At 37.0% G+C, this 12,603-nt stretch overlaps 1 protein-coding gene and 1 long non-coding RNA gene across 4 annotated transcripts in view; one reads left to right on the top strand and one right to left on the bottom strand.

Moving 5' to 3' along the window:
- Positions 1 to 5,400, bottom strand: part of LOC111325920 (uncharacterized) — a 9,834-nt gene extending 4,434 nt beyond the window's left edge. The window contains exons 1-9 of one of the 3 annotated variants that reach the window (XM_088730714.1): positions 5,002 to 5,400; positions 3,376 to 3,512; positions 2,768 to 2,839; positions 2,290 to 2,331; positions 2,102 to 2,152; positions 1,823 to 1,882; positions 1,597 to 1,632; positions 1,268 to 1,312; positions 309 to 430 (exon numbers count right to left, since the gene is read on the bottom strand). In XM_088730714.1, coding sequence (XP_088586840.1) covers positions 309 to 430; positions 1,268 to 1,312; positions 1,597 to 1,632; positions 1,823 to 1,882; positions 2,102 to 2,152; positions 2,290 to 2,331; positions 2,768 to 2,839; positions 3,376 to 3,512; positions 5,002 to 5,234 — 798 coding nt within the window. In that variant the 5' untranslated portion in view covers positions 5,235 to 5,400. Of the gene's footprint in view, positions 1 to 308; positions 431 to 1,267; positions 1,313 to 1,596; positions 1,633 to 1,822; positions 1,883 to 2,101; positions 2,153 to 2,271; positions 2,332 to 2,767; positions 2,840 to 3,375; positions 3,513 to 5,001 lie in introns of all 3 variants that reach the window. The other 2 variants (XM_088730713.1, XM_088730712.1) reach the window with 2 other exon arrangements.
- Positions 5,401 to 6,590: 1,190 nt separating this feature from the next.
- On the top strand, positions 6,591 to 8,579 carry LOC148724367 (uncharacterized). The gene is made up of 2 exons (XR_015990783.1): positions 6,591 to 7,903; positions 8,107 to 8,579. It is a non-coding gene; the product is annotated as an uncharacterized LOC148724367 (long non-coding RNA).
- The last annotated feature ends 4,024 nt before the right edge of the window (positions 8,580 to 12,603 follow it).

The raw sequence follows: 12,603 nt of genomic DNA on the forward strand, positions 1-12,603 counted from the left end.
TAGTGAATGCATTCGAGTATCCATTATTGTGGAAGTCTGATGTGCAAATACTGAAATTGATTACAAATCTGTGACATATATAAATTAGGTTTCTTCCTTGTTTTCAGGAAAACAGGTGAAAAGTTCTTTTTAAACTGGTAATACAATCAGGCAAATTGCAACCATGTTCATTATTACATTCACTATTTACATCTGCTCAATTAGCTTTGCTCTCCACTGCAAGTGGTCTGCAGATTAAAGAGATTTCAATGTGTAATAATTGAAGAAAATACTGTTATGCAATTAAAACAAAGAAAGAACTTCTCTACCTCTCTCAGAGAATGGGTCATGAAAGGTGGCAACACAACCCTTCCTTTGGTGACAGATGTCACCTTTTTTATTATAAGGGCCACCTCTTCCCTACGGCCCTTATAATCTTTATCATTTTCTTCTGAAAAACACAAAAGAACCATACAGTCCTTGTCAAAAGTAAATTCTTCGACAGCTATGATTATAATATTAAATGTAATAGTAATAATAAATATTCATAATGATAATAAAAGTAACCCTTATGATAATAACTAAAAAACAGAGGATAGTCTTAAATAGCCCCCAGGATAGTTTGAGGAGTAATGAATAATATTTTATGAAATGGTGACAAAATATCATCTTGTGTTTTATGTTCATTAATTGAATCCATAAATTTTTTTTGTAAGACTAAATTGTGTGCAAGAAAAATAGTATGATACTCAGGGGTTTCATCAAGGGCCAGGCACTGGGCAAATTGACCGGTTGTGAGGACGGTTTTGCCCACCTGATCTGACAGTCTGGAGGAAAGTTTATCTTAAAAAGAAGTTCAGTTCAAAGAGTTTTGCCCACCTGTGAAAACCAGTTGCCCTCCTGCAGAAAACATTAATGAAACCCCTGGATACTAGGTTCATTATTTATACATTGTAGGTCAAACTGAAATTGTAGTTAAAATGCTTTCAATCAAGGTTGAAATCAATTTCCCTTTAATATCTTCTAGCAATAATTTGTCATGGATGATGAATAATTATGGTAAAGAGACAAAGGCAAGTGAGGACCAACACAGCTTGAAATCATTTTAACTTAAGTTTAATTTTTACCAACAGCATGTGTATGTGTTCACTTTTAAATTCAAATTTGATCAGGAATTCTAGCACCAAAGGTTTGTTGGTAAAAAGGCTATTATGTGCTACCCTTGTTAAAGAAAGTCAGTTAGGTACGTTGAAAACAATTTCCTTTGTAAAAATAAAAATATACCCACTTTCAGGAAATCCAAAGGTGGAGAAGTCCTCCACAACATTCCCAACTGAAAAACAATTTTTGTATAATTATATGAATCACATCCACTTTGTATTTGAAGTTTACCTATTTAGCCATTTTCAAGCCTAATGCTGATGTCAACAAAAAATATTATAATCTTGCACTGACAAATTAGGAAGCCCTTTAAATTACATGCAAGCATGCAAATGATGCAAAGACTTTATGAAGTGCAATTATAGTTTCAGCTGAATAGATACCTCACATGCTACAAATTGACAGTGGCTGAAGTTAGCTATACACACATGCATATGCCAAACATATACCACCTACCCATTTCAGGCTCCATTGCTAATACTTTAACATGATCTGTTGACACAATGTTATTTGCAGGAAGTATTATCATAATGATTAGTCATTGTAACCAACATGCATGGATTGGCTGCCCATGCCTTCCTTTGTTTGTCCCTGAGAATAGAAGATTTTAGAGCAGCAAGTGGGATATTTTCATTTTTTATAACTTACACAAATCTAGGCTTATATAGAATTGAGTCATTACCTTTAGCATGACTGTTGCCAGTTGAGACGGTTGTGGCATCTGTTATGATGCAGTCCAATTCTAGAATGTAATGATGTGGTTGACAAATCAATATCAGAGTATCGGGAGAATTAATCTAATGCCTTCAGGCAACAAAAAACCTCAGTTTTCGCACAAAATTTAAATGCTGGGCACCCTGGATTTCAGAGGTTCTGATTTGTAGTCTCCCATACATTTTACTTAATGCAGTGTTGTTTTTTTTAAGTAAATTACTGGTATAAAGTATGATTTATGACCTACCAATATCACAGTTGTGCTCGTCGTCACCAGAAGGAGCAGTTACAATACAATCTGAAAAATAACAAAACAAGAACTTTTGAAATAGGGAACTTGTCTTTACAATACAGTTATAATATTCTTGAATACCAAATCCACTATTTCTAGTGATTAAGTGGTAAGTAAAATATTACCATCTCCAGAGCTCACACCTGCCCTCTGTGCCATGGCATTTAACAGCCTGCGTGTAGCAGCTACAAAAAACAATATTTTTGTTTAAACTAAATAAAGGTATAGAATTGAAGATGCTATGAAATACTGTAAAGATGAACTTGTTGAAATCTTTCTGGTCTCCAGTATCATAAACATAACTGTTGTAGTTAAAAATCAAATTCAGATTAAAATTGTTTCAACCTAGTTTAATTATCAATAATAATTAATTATCAATAATTGTTTACTAACCCTAGTCGTGAGTAATCAGGGTCAAGACATGAAGGAATCTGAGAATCAAGGTTGCAAACATTTTGCAAAATCTTCATTTTAAACTATGTACAACGTAATCCTGGTCTCAGGGCAAAGAATCAAGACAATGTGACATTAATGGAGCTCTATCAACTTGGATTTTTCTTCTCTACCCGTTCTCTAGCACATTCTGATTTGTAAATCTGCTAATACTTTGAATTGGCTTACTTCCATTTGGAGGCGGCATAATGGTCAAATCCACTGTTGTGCTGGATTGTGTTGACGTTGAGGTAGCTGAAGCTGAATTGTAAGGAAAAAAGATGTTAATTAACCAGTTGATGCCTGAAATGCCTCAAACCACCTCTCAGAAAGATAAATTACCTTTTACAATACGACTTTTCGGGAAATGGCAGTAGTTCAAATTAAATTGTACCTTTTATTTTGGTCATGTATGATAATGAATTTCGAACAAAGGAAAACAAATTAAAACTAAAGATTAAACATCAGCATCAATTCAGGAGGGGATCAAGGCCATACGACACCAACAAGCAATTAAGGATAACAATTATTGCTCTCTCGTGCCATTCAGACAATGTAACACAATAACAGGACCCAGAGGTTTCATTTAGTGTACGTCAGCGGGAAATTGGCTGGCTGTAAATATAGTTTTTCCAGCCTGCAGCCTGTCATGAGCTCATCCATCTCATTTCTTTTGTGACGAGTGAAAAGTACTGCTCAAAACCTTAAAGTGAAACTCCTGAGGACTTAGTACCTAGGAATGGATATTATGGTGCAAACCACGTCATTTACGAATCATGACAAAAACGTATCCGTACCTGAAAGCTGCGAGTGAAAATAAATCTTTTTTTTGTGCGCCGCAGAATAATGGCGCACAAACTCTTCCCCACTCATCACGCCTCTCTTGACAGTGGCCATACTATGGCCTCTTTCGTAAGACTTGACAAAGGTCAAACTGTAAGAATCAAATAAATGGTTTAATAAGTGAATCGTTATGTTGTTCAATGTTATTAGAAAGTAAAGTTATGAAAACAATCAAAGAACAGGGATCATGTCCCTGTCCGCTATCTATGCATGGGTATTTCTCCCAAATATTGTTGAAGAATCACAAAACAACTCTGATCTTCTAATAAGAAGAGGGTGCATCAGCATGTGCTAATAACTCAGCGTATCATAATTAAACCTATGAAGTGTTCTTAAAGTTATAAAGACAAATAAAAATGTCAGTTATCCAGCCTAGCATCACCGGTGACACTCATTAAAGCCAACAACATCACATTCAACATGTTTGCAGTTTATGTTTGCAGGTTAAAAAACCCATTCCCAGGTCTCTCTCATTCACCCTTTCATCACGTGACTTTGCCCACGCTCTTCTAACACAACAGGCAGGCTTCGCTAAACGCAAATATTCTTGTGTAAAAAAGTGTCATCACTAATATAAACCACAGAAATTATTGACCCCTTCTTCGGAAAATTATTGCTGGCGAGCCCTAGCGAGGCGGCAGCGTATTCTTTACCATACGGACAAAAAGCCAAATTTTGAAAAATTTTTCGATTTCGACCAATGCCCGTTGAGGTAAATAATTCGACCATTGAGTTACATTTGCCTGTGGAGACACAAGATAAGCTTGCAATCATAGATTCAAAATGTGGATCGCTCGCTGAAGCTAGATATTCAACAAAATGTGGATCGCTCGTTAGCTAACTATTCAACTGCATACAAAAATGACTGTTTAGGCCACGAGACAAATTCTGAGTTGATTTCATCCTTGGAGAGCATCCATTCGTCGTGGAGCAATTGTTTTTCAACCTTTGAATCAAAAGAAAAGTCCTTGAGCGCAACATTAATAAGTTGTCATTTGCTCAATGACGTCGAACATCCCTCAAAATGTTTTGGTCTTGCAGAAAGGCTTTCAGCGAATTTTCAAGGACAAAAGCTTGATTGTGATATATAAACCATAAAATATGGAGAGCGCCGACAAGGGTTTATGAATGTGAATGACACCATTCATCCTTGCCTTTCCTTTTGTTCAGCATCGAAGAATATTTTCACAACTTACAAGCAGGCAGTTGCTATTTTTAGAAATGTCACTCTGACTTCTTTAAGTGAATCAAATGATTCATTTCATACTTTTGACCCTCACGCTAGAGACAGTGATGATATGCCAAATTCACAGCAACTTTATCAAAACTTAGGTGACTTAGGTGAACCTGGAACATTCTTTTCTTCTTTAGCAAATGAACTGACATGTGAGTGTTTTGAAATTATCCCTCTGACGCCAGCACCAACGTTCACATTGAAACTACTAGTTAATAATTGACCACCGTAATGAATCTATAATTTAGGTGCTTGCTCGTGATCGGCTAAGCTTGAAGTATTCATAGTACATTGACAAGAACAGAAATTTTGAAAGTTTGTAAGTGAAATCTACATTGAGGCTCACCTTTTCAGATCAATTCCGAGCAAAGAAGGGAAGCTAGCAAGCAGCAATCTCCCCATGGCTGCATCTGTGTGATTTTTTGTAAACGAGATGTCAACCAACCTCCCACTTGCCTTCAAGGCTTCCATCTTTTTCCCAGACGGTGCTTTCGACAAAGGTCGATCTAAATAAATAAAAGTCCTCATGAGGGCTCGCTTACTGTACTGCACGTCTGTTTGTGATTCCAAGGCTGACATGTTCGAAGCGCGGCGTGGTGAAATTGAAGAGACGCGAATGTGATACGAACAAAACGTTTAAATGAATGAGCCAATCATCGTATTACAAAATCATCGAATGACATCATTCACAGAATTACAAATTAAGGGCGGTGTTTTTGCACTCGTTTTAGCAAGAAGTTCCAAATCTAGACATGAACATCAGAAGCAATCTTGGTAAATCTTGATCAGCTATTTTTCTGGCCGAAAAAAAGAAAAAATTATAACGCGAAGAAAAGCTTCACCGCGCGTGTAATATGTAATCCGAAGACTCGTGTTGCTGTTCATAACAGTTCCTTGGGGAGTTTTCGGTGACGGCTAAATTTAAATCGATTAATCTTTTATTCGCAATCTTTTACCACAAACTTTTGGCATTAACGAATGATTCTGATGACGGGTGATGTGAAAAAGACAAAGAATCTAGTTTTGAATAGTATCTTTTTTTTGTCATTGACATATTCACTGCAATTAGAGCAACGAAAATTCCAGTATTTGTGATTGTCTTTTTGAGTTGACCACAAAAATCTCACCTCACCTCTGAGGTAATCAGTGAAAAGGAATCTTTAAGAACTCCACTTGTCAGATCTAGCAGTTTTCCGGCGCGGTGTGTTATAAGTACGAGTCATCTTCGTTTTGGTCTGTGCACGTGAAAACAGTTTCTTTTCCTCCTTGAAAGAAGTTTGAGTTTTTGGCACTGAGCTTACCATGCCACAATTCAAGTTTACTGTAAAGACGGATAAAAGTCTCGACTGCTGCATCTGGTTCGTGATAGTGCTTTATTTTACACTAATTCCAAAAGTGTTGTATTTATTTTAAACACATTGATTGACTATGCTCAACAGTTTCTTTATACCTTTTGAAAATCTGCAGTTACTTTACAATGCTCCGACCAGTAACACTTTCGTGCGGGCACTCCAGTTGCCAGGAATGCTTGGCCAATTTGATGGCATCCACGCAACAACCATCGTGCCCAGTGTGCAGAGCTCACATCGCGAGTGATGCAGCACTAAACGTAAATATCGCGCTGAACAACCTGACGAGTAATCTGGCGGTCGCTTGTACCAATCATGACTGTACGTGGACGGGCACGTACGAAAAAACGGAGGACCACTCCAAACAATGCCCGAAGCAGAAGGTCGACTGTGTGAACGAAGGTTGCCAGCATACGCTAACAAGAGAAGAGATGACTTCGCACATATTGACCTGCGACAAACAACTAGTTACCTGTACAGACTGTGGGATGTCCACGTACAGAGACGGCTTGACCCAACATCTGGCCGAGCTACGTCCTTACAAGAAAATTTATTGTCCCCTTGCATGCGGAGAGATGATGCCAAGGTAAGCCCTGCAGTTCTTTTTCCGTTTTTTGATGGAATCGTATCATCGGAAAAAAATATCGGAAAATAGCAGGATATTCTTCGTTATTTAAACTTGGCAGCTGGAAGGAATTACTGTCTAAAGTAAAATCTGCCTTTAGCACATGTGAGCCGCACAATCATGTTATTGCCATGTCACTCGTCAAAACAACATCTAGTCTGCAGAGACCTTGGAAAAAAACAATTGTAGATTTTTATTTTGTTTCAGTTTATTGCATCCATTTTCAAATCACTGGTGTTCCCTGTAATCTCACTGGCTCTACTTGGGTGCGATTTATTCACGAATCGTGCCATTTTTTGCTCTAAATCGCATCATTCTACGCTTGACTGAGTTTTTGACACATGACGTCAGTATTTCTGTTTTGCAAACAAAATAAGATGTAAAAGCGTTTCCGGTTCCACTTTTTATTTAAAAACCGGCGCAGTACTGCATCAGTTAAATATTTGAATTGACCAAGTCTTGTTTTTGGGCGATTTCAAAATGGATGTAATAAAGTGGTAATTAATCCTCGTGTTGTGCAATTTTGGTCAGAAATCATACTTGTGATTTCAAATCGAACTTGCGCTGCGCACTCGTCCGATTTTGAAACCACGCGTATGATTTCAGCCCAAATTGCACTCCACTCAGTTCAATTACCATTATTTATTTCACTTGCAGATGCCATATTACTCTTCATCTCGGCCAATGCAGAGAGAAGGCAGTGCAGTGCACCGTCAGCGGCTGCCACGCAGTCTTCCGGCGAAAGGACTTTGAAGACCATGTTGTGACAGCGGCATCGAGCCACATGGTACTTCAGGCTGGCGAGGTAGAACGGCTGCGTAGAATTTTGTACCACAAGGTTAGTTTTCATTGACTGTCGCTCAACGTTTATGTATGTTTACTTAGTTTATCAGTTATGCATTTGAGTTTAGTAATTTTAGTATAAGCCACTCAATATACCGTCTTTGGAATTGTTCCGAAAGCAATGTCAATACCTTTATTGTCCAACGGCATAACTTATCAAGCGATAAATAGCAGTTTTTTCTGCATTAGCGAACTGTTTTATCTATTTTCTTCGAACAGAGTTACGATACGTCACCGACCATAACGCTAAAGGAGGGGAGCACCACATCATTTAGATGGGAGGTAGACAACTTCAACCAGTACGTCAACTCGACCATTGCCAGTCCCTTCTTTATCTCTCCTGAAAGGCACAGATGGCGAGGAATCTGGGAAAACTCCGCTCTCTATCTCCAACTGCAGTCAGCACTATACCGTGTGACTGCAAAGATCAGGTAGAAAACTAAGCTATTCAGAGCCTGAGGTCCTCGTATAAAATGTGAACTAAATTGCTTTTAAAAGAGGAACAGGTAGATTTTCCGGCTTAATTAACGTAATCACTTATCTAATAAGCATTTTATTTTAGGCACACAAAATAATGCTAAAAAAGAAATAAAATTGAAGAAACTAACATTAATTCATTGCTTCTTTCTCACAGGGTGGTTCCGTTAAACGGCAATGCGGAAAAAGCTGTAACTCTCCCCACCACAGATTTAAAGGAAGGGGAAATGTTGAAGGCTGATGGAGAAGCGTTTAAAAACGCTTGGTTAAATGATGATAAATTAAAAGTAAAGTTCATAATTACAAGCTACAGTTACAATGAAACTATCCACTAAACTTGCTTTGTTACACCTTTGTGTATTTTTTTTTCTAAAGCACGTTGAAAATTTATCTGTGAAAGTAATGGAAACACTACCAGAAAATAATATAAAACGTTACAATACAACAACTTCAAAATAGTAATGACTTCTATGTATAATTTGCCACATTTGTTTAGCAATATGCTTATGGTTGCCAAGTCATCGCAGAACAGTTGCTATGATTTTGTCCGAAAAGTTAGTATTAACTTGTTTCAGTTTTGGATCTAGCTTGTAAGTTTTTGGGTAATAAAAGTGTTAGTACTTGAACAAATAGCAGGATTAACCTTTTCTTCAGTGTAATCTTTGCAATCCCACCAGATTTCCAGCTATCTCACTCTTTTAAGGTTACAAGTCAAAGGGAATTTGTTCGATTGCTCTCAAATTTTGACAGTAGCTAGTTTTACATCTAAACAACAAACAAGTACCTCAGAATTTTTTATTTCTAAATACTTTTTTCCAGAGCGATTTTTGTATGATCAATCTACGCTTTCTTTAATCTTATTTCGAAAATTTTCTTTAACTTTTCACTGAAACTGATTACAGCAAAGCGCAGACACGCTTTTTTAGTGCTTTGGCCCCGGAAACGGAGGAACACATTAAATAAGCGTAAAACAAAATTCGCTTTGACATGTAACGTTCAAAAGGTGATTGGGGCGCTCGTATTTAGAAGTCGTGAAAAATTGGAAAATTCATTATTTTTAAAACATTTTGGTATAGTCTGATACCCAGTTCCATAAGCTATAATTTGAGATAGGGGTTTAGATATTTACAGTTTAAACCGGACGCTCTACATTGCTTGCACTTGAGACACCCCCGAAGGTGCACGGTAACCTTAAACAGTTTAATTTGGCGTCAATAAGATTAAAAATTTCGATCTGGCAATCAGTGAATTAAAGATTAAATTGCTATGTCATTTTCAGTGCTGAAGATTTACATAAAAAATATGTGACTGTGAATCAAATGACGTTATCATGGCAGATTGGCTCCCATATCAATCAAAGGCTCCTTAGAGCAACCTCATGGTATGGTCGCGAGTTTTTGGCGCCCTTGACGTAACCTGCGATCTGGCTTTCTTAACTTTGGAAAGATTTTTTGATCGTGGGCAACACGTGCTGGCACAATTGTTGTGTTTGCGAGCGTTTTGATAGAGAAAAATTGTCTTTAATTGCGAATGTGTGAAGAATTACTAAGATACCGGCAGCTACAAGATGAAATCAACAGAGTTTCACACTTACCCGCAATTTGCAGTAAGCATAAAATCACTTCATATTCACGGTGTTTGGGTCTTCACGCACGAATCGTTCATGTTATCGTCACTTTTAGGACTCAGGCGCCCATTTCTCTGCAGTTGAGTATTCTGTAGCATATTTCCCTTCCATTTTTGGCTCCACAAAGGTATGTTGATCAAGTTTGGAGTAAAAAAACTATCAAGCTTCAAGGGAGGGGACGCAATTTGAATCTGTTCAAGTAGTTTGGCATATTCTCGCCTACACGCTCGCCAACAGATTCTGTTAATCGGTAGCCAAGAGGCAGAATACTTAGTTGTAGAAGCGCAACTTCTCTCCATCTCCAAAGAGCTTCGCCATTCAGTTAGAGTTGAAACATGGGATTGATTCACAAAATCGACAAAAGGAGGAACTGTATTGATCAGCAGGAAATGGATCGGGGTTTTTTAATGCAATCGTAAGACTCTGGAACTCTCTATCTATCATAGTTAACCTAGAAAGCTTTTGCACTAAAATGCCTTCAAGTATGTTTTTAATCAAACAGTATGAAACAAAATTTCCAAGTAGTAGCATTTGTTACTATGGAATGGTGTGTACTTGGAATATTGCAATATTTTCAGCGATAGATAGATTTATTTTGTGGTCTTTCGATTTAATATGTCGCTAGTGTGTGGATTTTAGCATTTCTAAGAATGTTTTTTTTCTTCTGCGCTATTTTTGATTTTCAAGTTTTATTCTTGCCTGGGCGTGTGCTTATAGCATGTGCCTAAGTGTCCCGTTCCCACCCTGTCGCATTGGATATACTCCGTTTTGTTTTGTTTCGTTTTTGTTTTTTTTCTTCATTTGCTTATATCTTCTTATAACCTGGTGCTCATTAAGTTTGATTCCTATAAAAAGCAGCATAAATAAAAGATTGAATGAATCTACTTCAAAAGAATAGTAAATATATTTTCAAATTTCCAGCGCTGATTGATTAACCGACTAAATTTGAAATTTAACAATAATGTAATTAGAACAGCAACTTTGCTGTTTCTAACCTGTAGCCCCAGGGTTCTGATTGAGTGAGTACTTTAAAAAAAATATTGATAGAAGAGAAATTGTTTTCCCGTATCAGTTTGGGAAAGATTAAACATTTCATGAAATAGAATAAATATACTGCCTAAAACAAATTGGAAGCTTTTTGCTTTAAAGGAAGTTTACTGCTCAAAGTGTTATTATTCTACAATTTTAAAGCATTCTGCGCTGCCTAAAGCAAATTCCCTTCAGCGAGATATGATAGAAGCATGGATAATAAAGCAAAGGTCAGGAAAATTACTTAAACAACCCTCCCCTTGAAGTGATTACAGGGACTAGTAACAAACAGGAGCTGAAGGATGCAAAATTTAAATAAGATCGGTGAATGAACGAATGAATGAATGAATGAATGACTTTATTTCAACTCGGATGAAAATGAGGCTGGTTAGGCGAGGAAAAATATATGAATACAAGTACAGAGTTTAAAAATAATATAAGCCTAAATAGAAATAATGATATAAAATTACAAATTACTTAGTATTCTTATCTCATTCCTAAAAGGGCCAAATTCGGCTATTACTCTAAGCTTATCAGGTAATGCATTCCAAGCCTTACCAGCAATGTAAGAAGTCGATTTTTAAAGGCTGTATGTTGTGGTCTTAGCTACAGCCAGTAAAAAAAGTTTGTTTTTGCCCCTAAGATTTTCCTATTTTCTCTTACTTGAAATAAAGATTGAATAAACCGAGGCATATTGTTATAGAGGACTTTAAAAACTAAGCATACTCTATTTTCGTCTACAACTTATATTGAGTAACCAGTCTTATAGATGTGGTTACAATTATAAGGAACACATGATTCCCTTTGTAACCCGTGTAGCTGCAAAAAAGCAACATGTTACTAAAGGGAAAGTTTTAAACAGGAGAATTTAGTTACCATAAGATAGGAACACATGTTCCCTTTTGCGGCGTTATGCGTACATCAATTTCATAACATTAAATGTGTATAAATAGAGTTTCTCTTTCTTATTCATCCATCGATACATCCGGGATGTATCGATGTCTTCTGCCGGGACATGTCTTCTGCCGGGAACTGAGGTGCACACTGACGATTGGGCAGCGTACAATAGAGTGATTGGGCTGCCCAACATTAATATACATGAAGTCGTTGTCCATGCCCACAACTTCGTGGATCCCCGCACTGGCGTGCACACGCAAGAAGTGGAGTCAGCATGAAGCCAACTGAAGCTGGGCCGCAATAGAAGAAAAGGATTGAGAAGAGAAGATCTGCAATTCTACCTGGATGAGAGGATGTGGCGGCAGTGGAGGGGTGGCAGTTATAACGTAATAGCGAGGAATTTTTTTGCCATTTTGCATCTGCAGCTTCCGACTGAAACTCCAGTTCTGAAATTTTTTTAAAATGAAAACTTAAAACAATTTCTTTGAATAGTCAGACCGTTATAACATCCAGTTTCTCTTTATTTAAGCCCTAACACAAAGCAGCTCTTAAGTGTGTAAAATCTTCGATTGAAAGAAAATTGCAAGCTGTCACATTTACTTTTTTTATATAAAAGTTGCAAGTGTATAAGGTCAATCAGTTTCAAAAGCGTAAAAATTCCATTCAAACATTATGAATATTTGAACTCGTTGACAAAAAAGAAAATTAGGCAAAATGTTATTCTTATGACCAATCATTACAAATATACCAAAGACAACTTTGAGAGAAGGCCAATTTCAAGACGGTAGGCTTATTATAGTGTTTACATTTAAGATGCGTATGTATTTTTCTACTAGGCTTTTGCCAAGTAACTCATGAGAAAATGTGTGTCCAAGGGCATTCAGTCAATTAGGCCACGTATACGACTAACTTCATTTATTTAAAACTTACAATTCCAGTTAATTAAATAAAGATAAGGTGTTATGAAAATTTCTATTGGGTGTCCGTGTTTCGTATACCATGTATGAAAGAGCCTTTCCCTTTCGCTTAAAACACGAAAAATTGCTTATATTGTTTAAATTACGACTTGATTGAATTAAAGTAAAGTCAACGTAAACATGT

The sequence above is a fragment of the Stylophora pistillata genome, chromosome 8 (assembly GCF_964205215.1).
Source record: "Stylophora pistillata chromosome 8, jaStyPist1.2, whole genome shotgun sequence".
NCBI lineage: Eukaryota > Metazoa > Cnidaria > Anthozoa > Scleractinia > Pocilloporidae > Stylophora > Stylophora pistillata.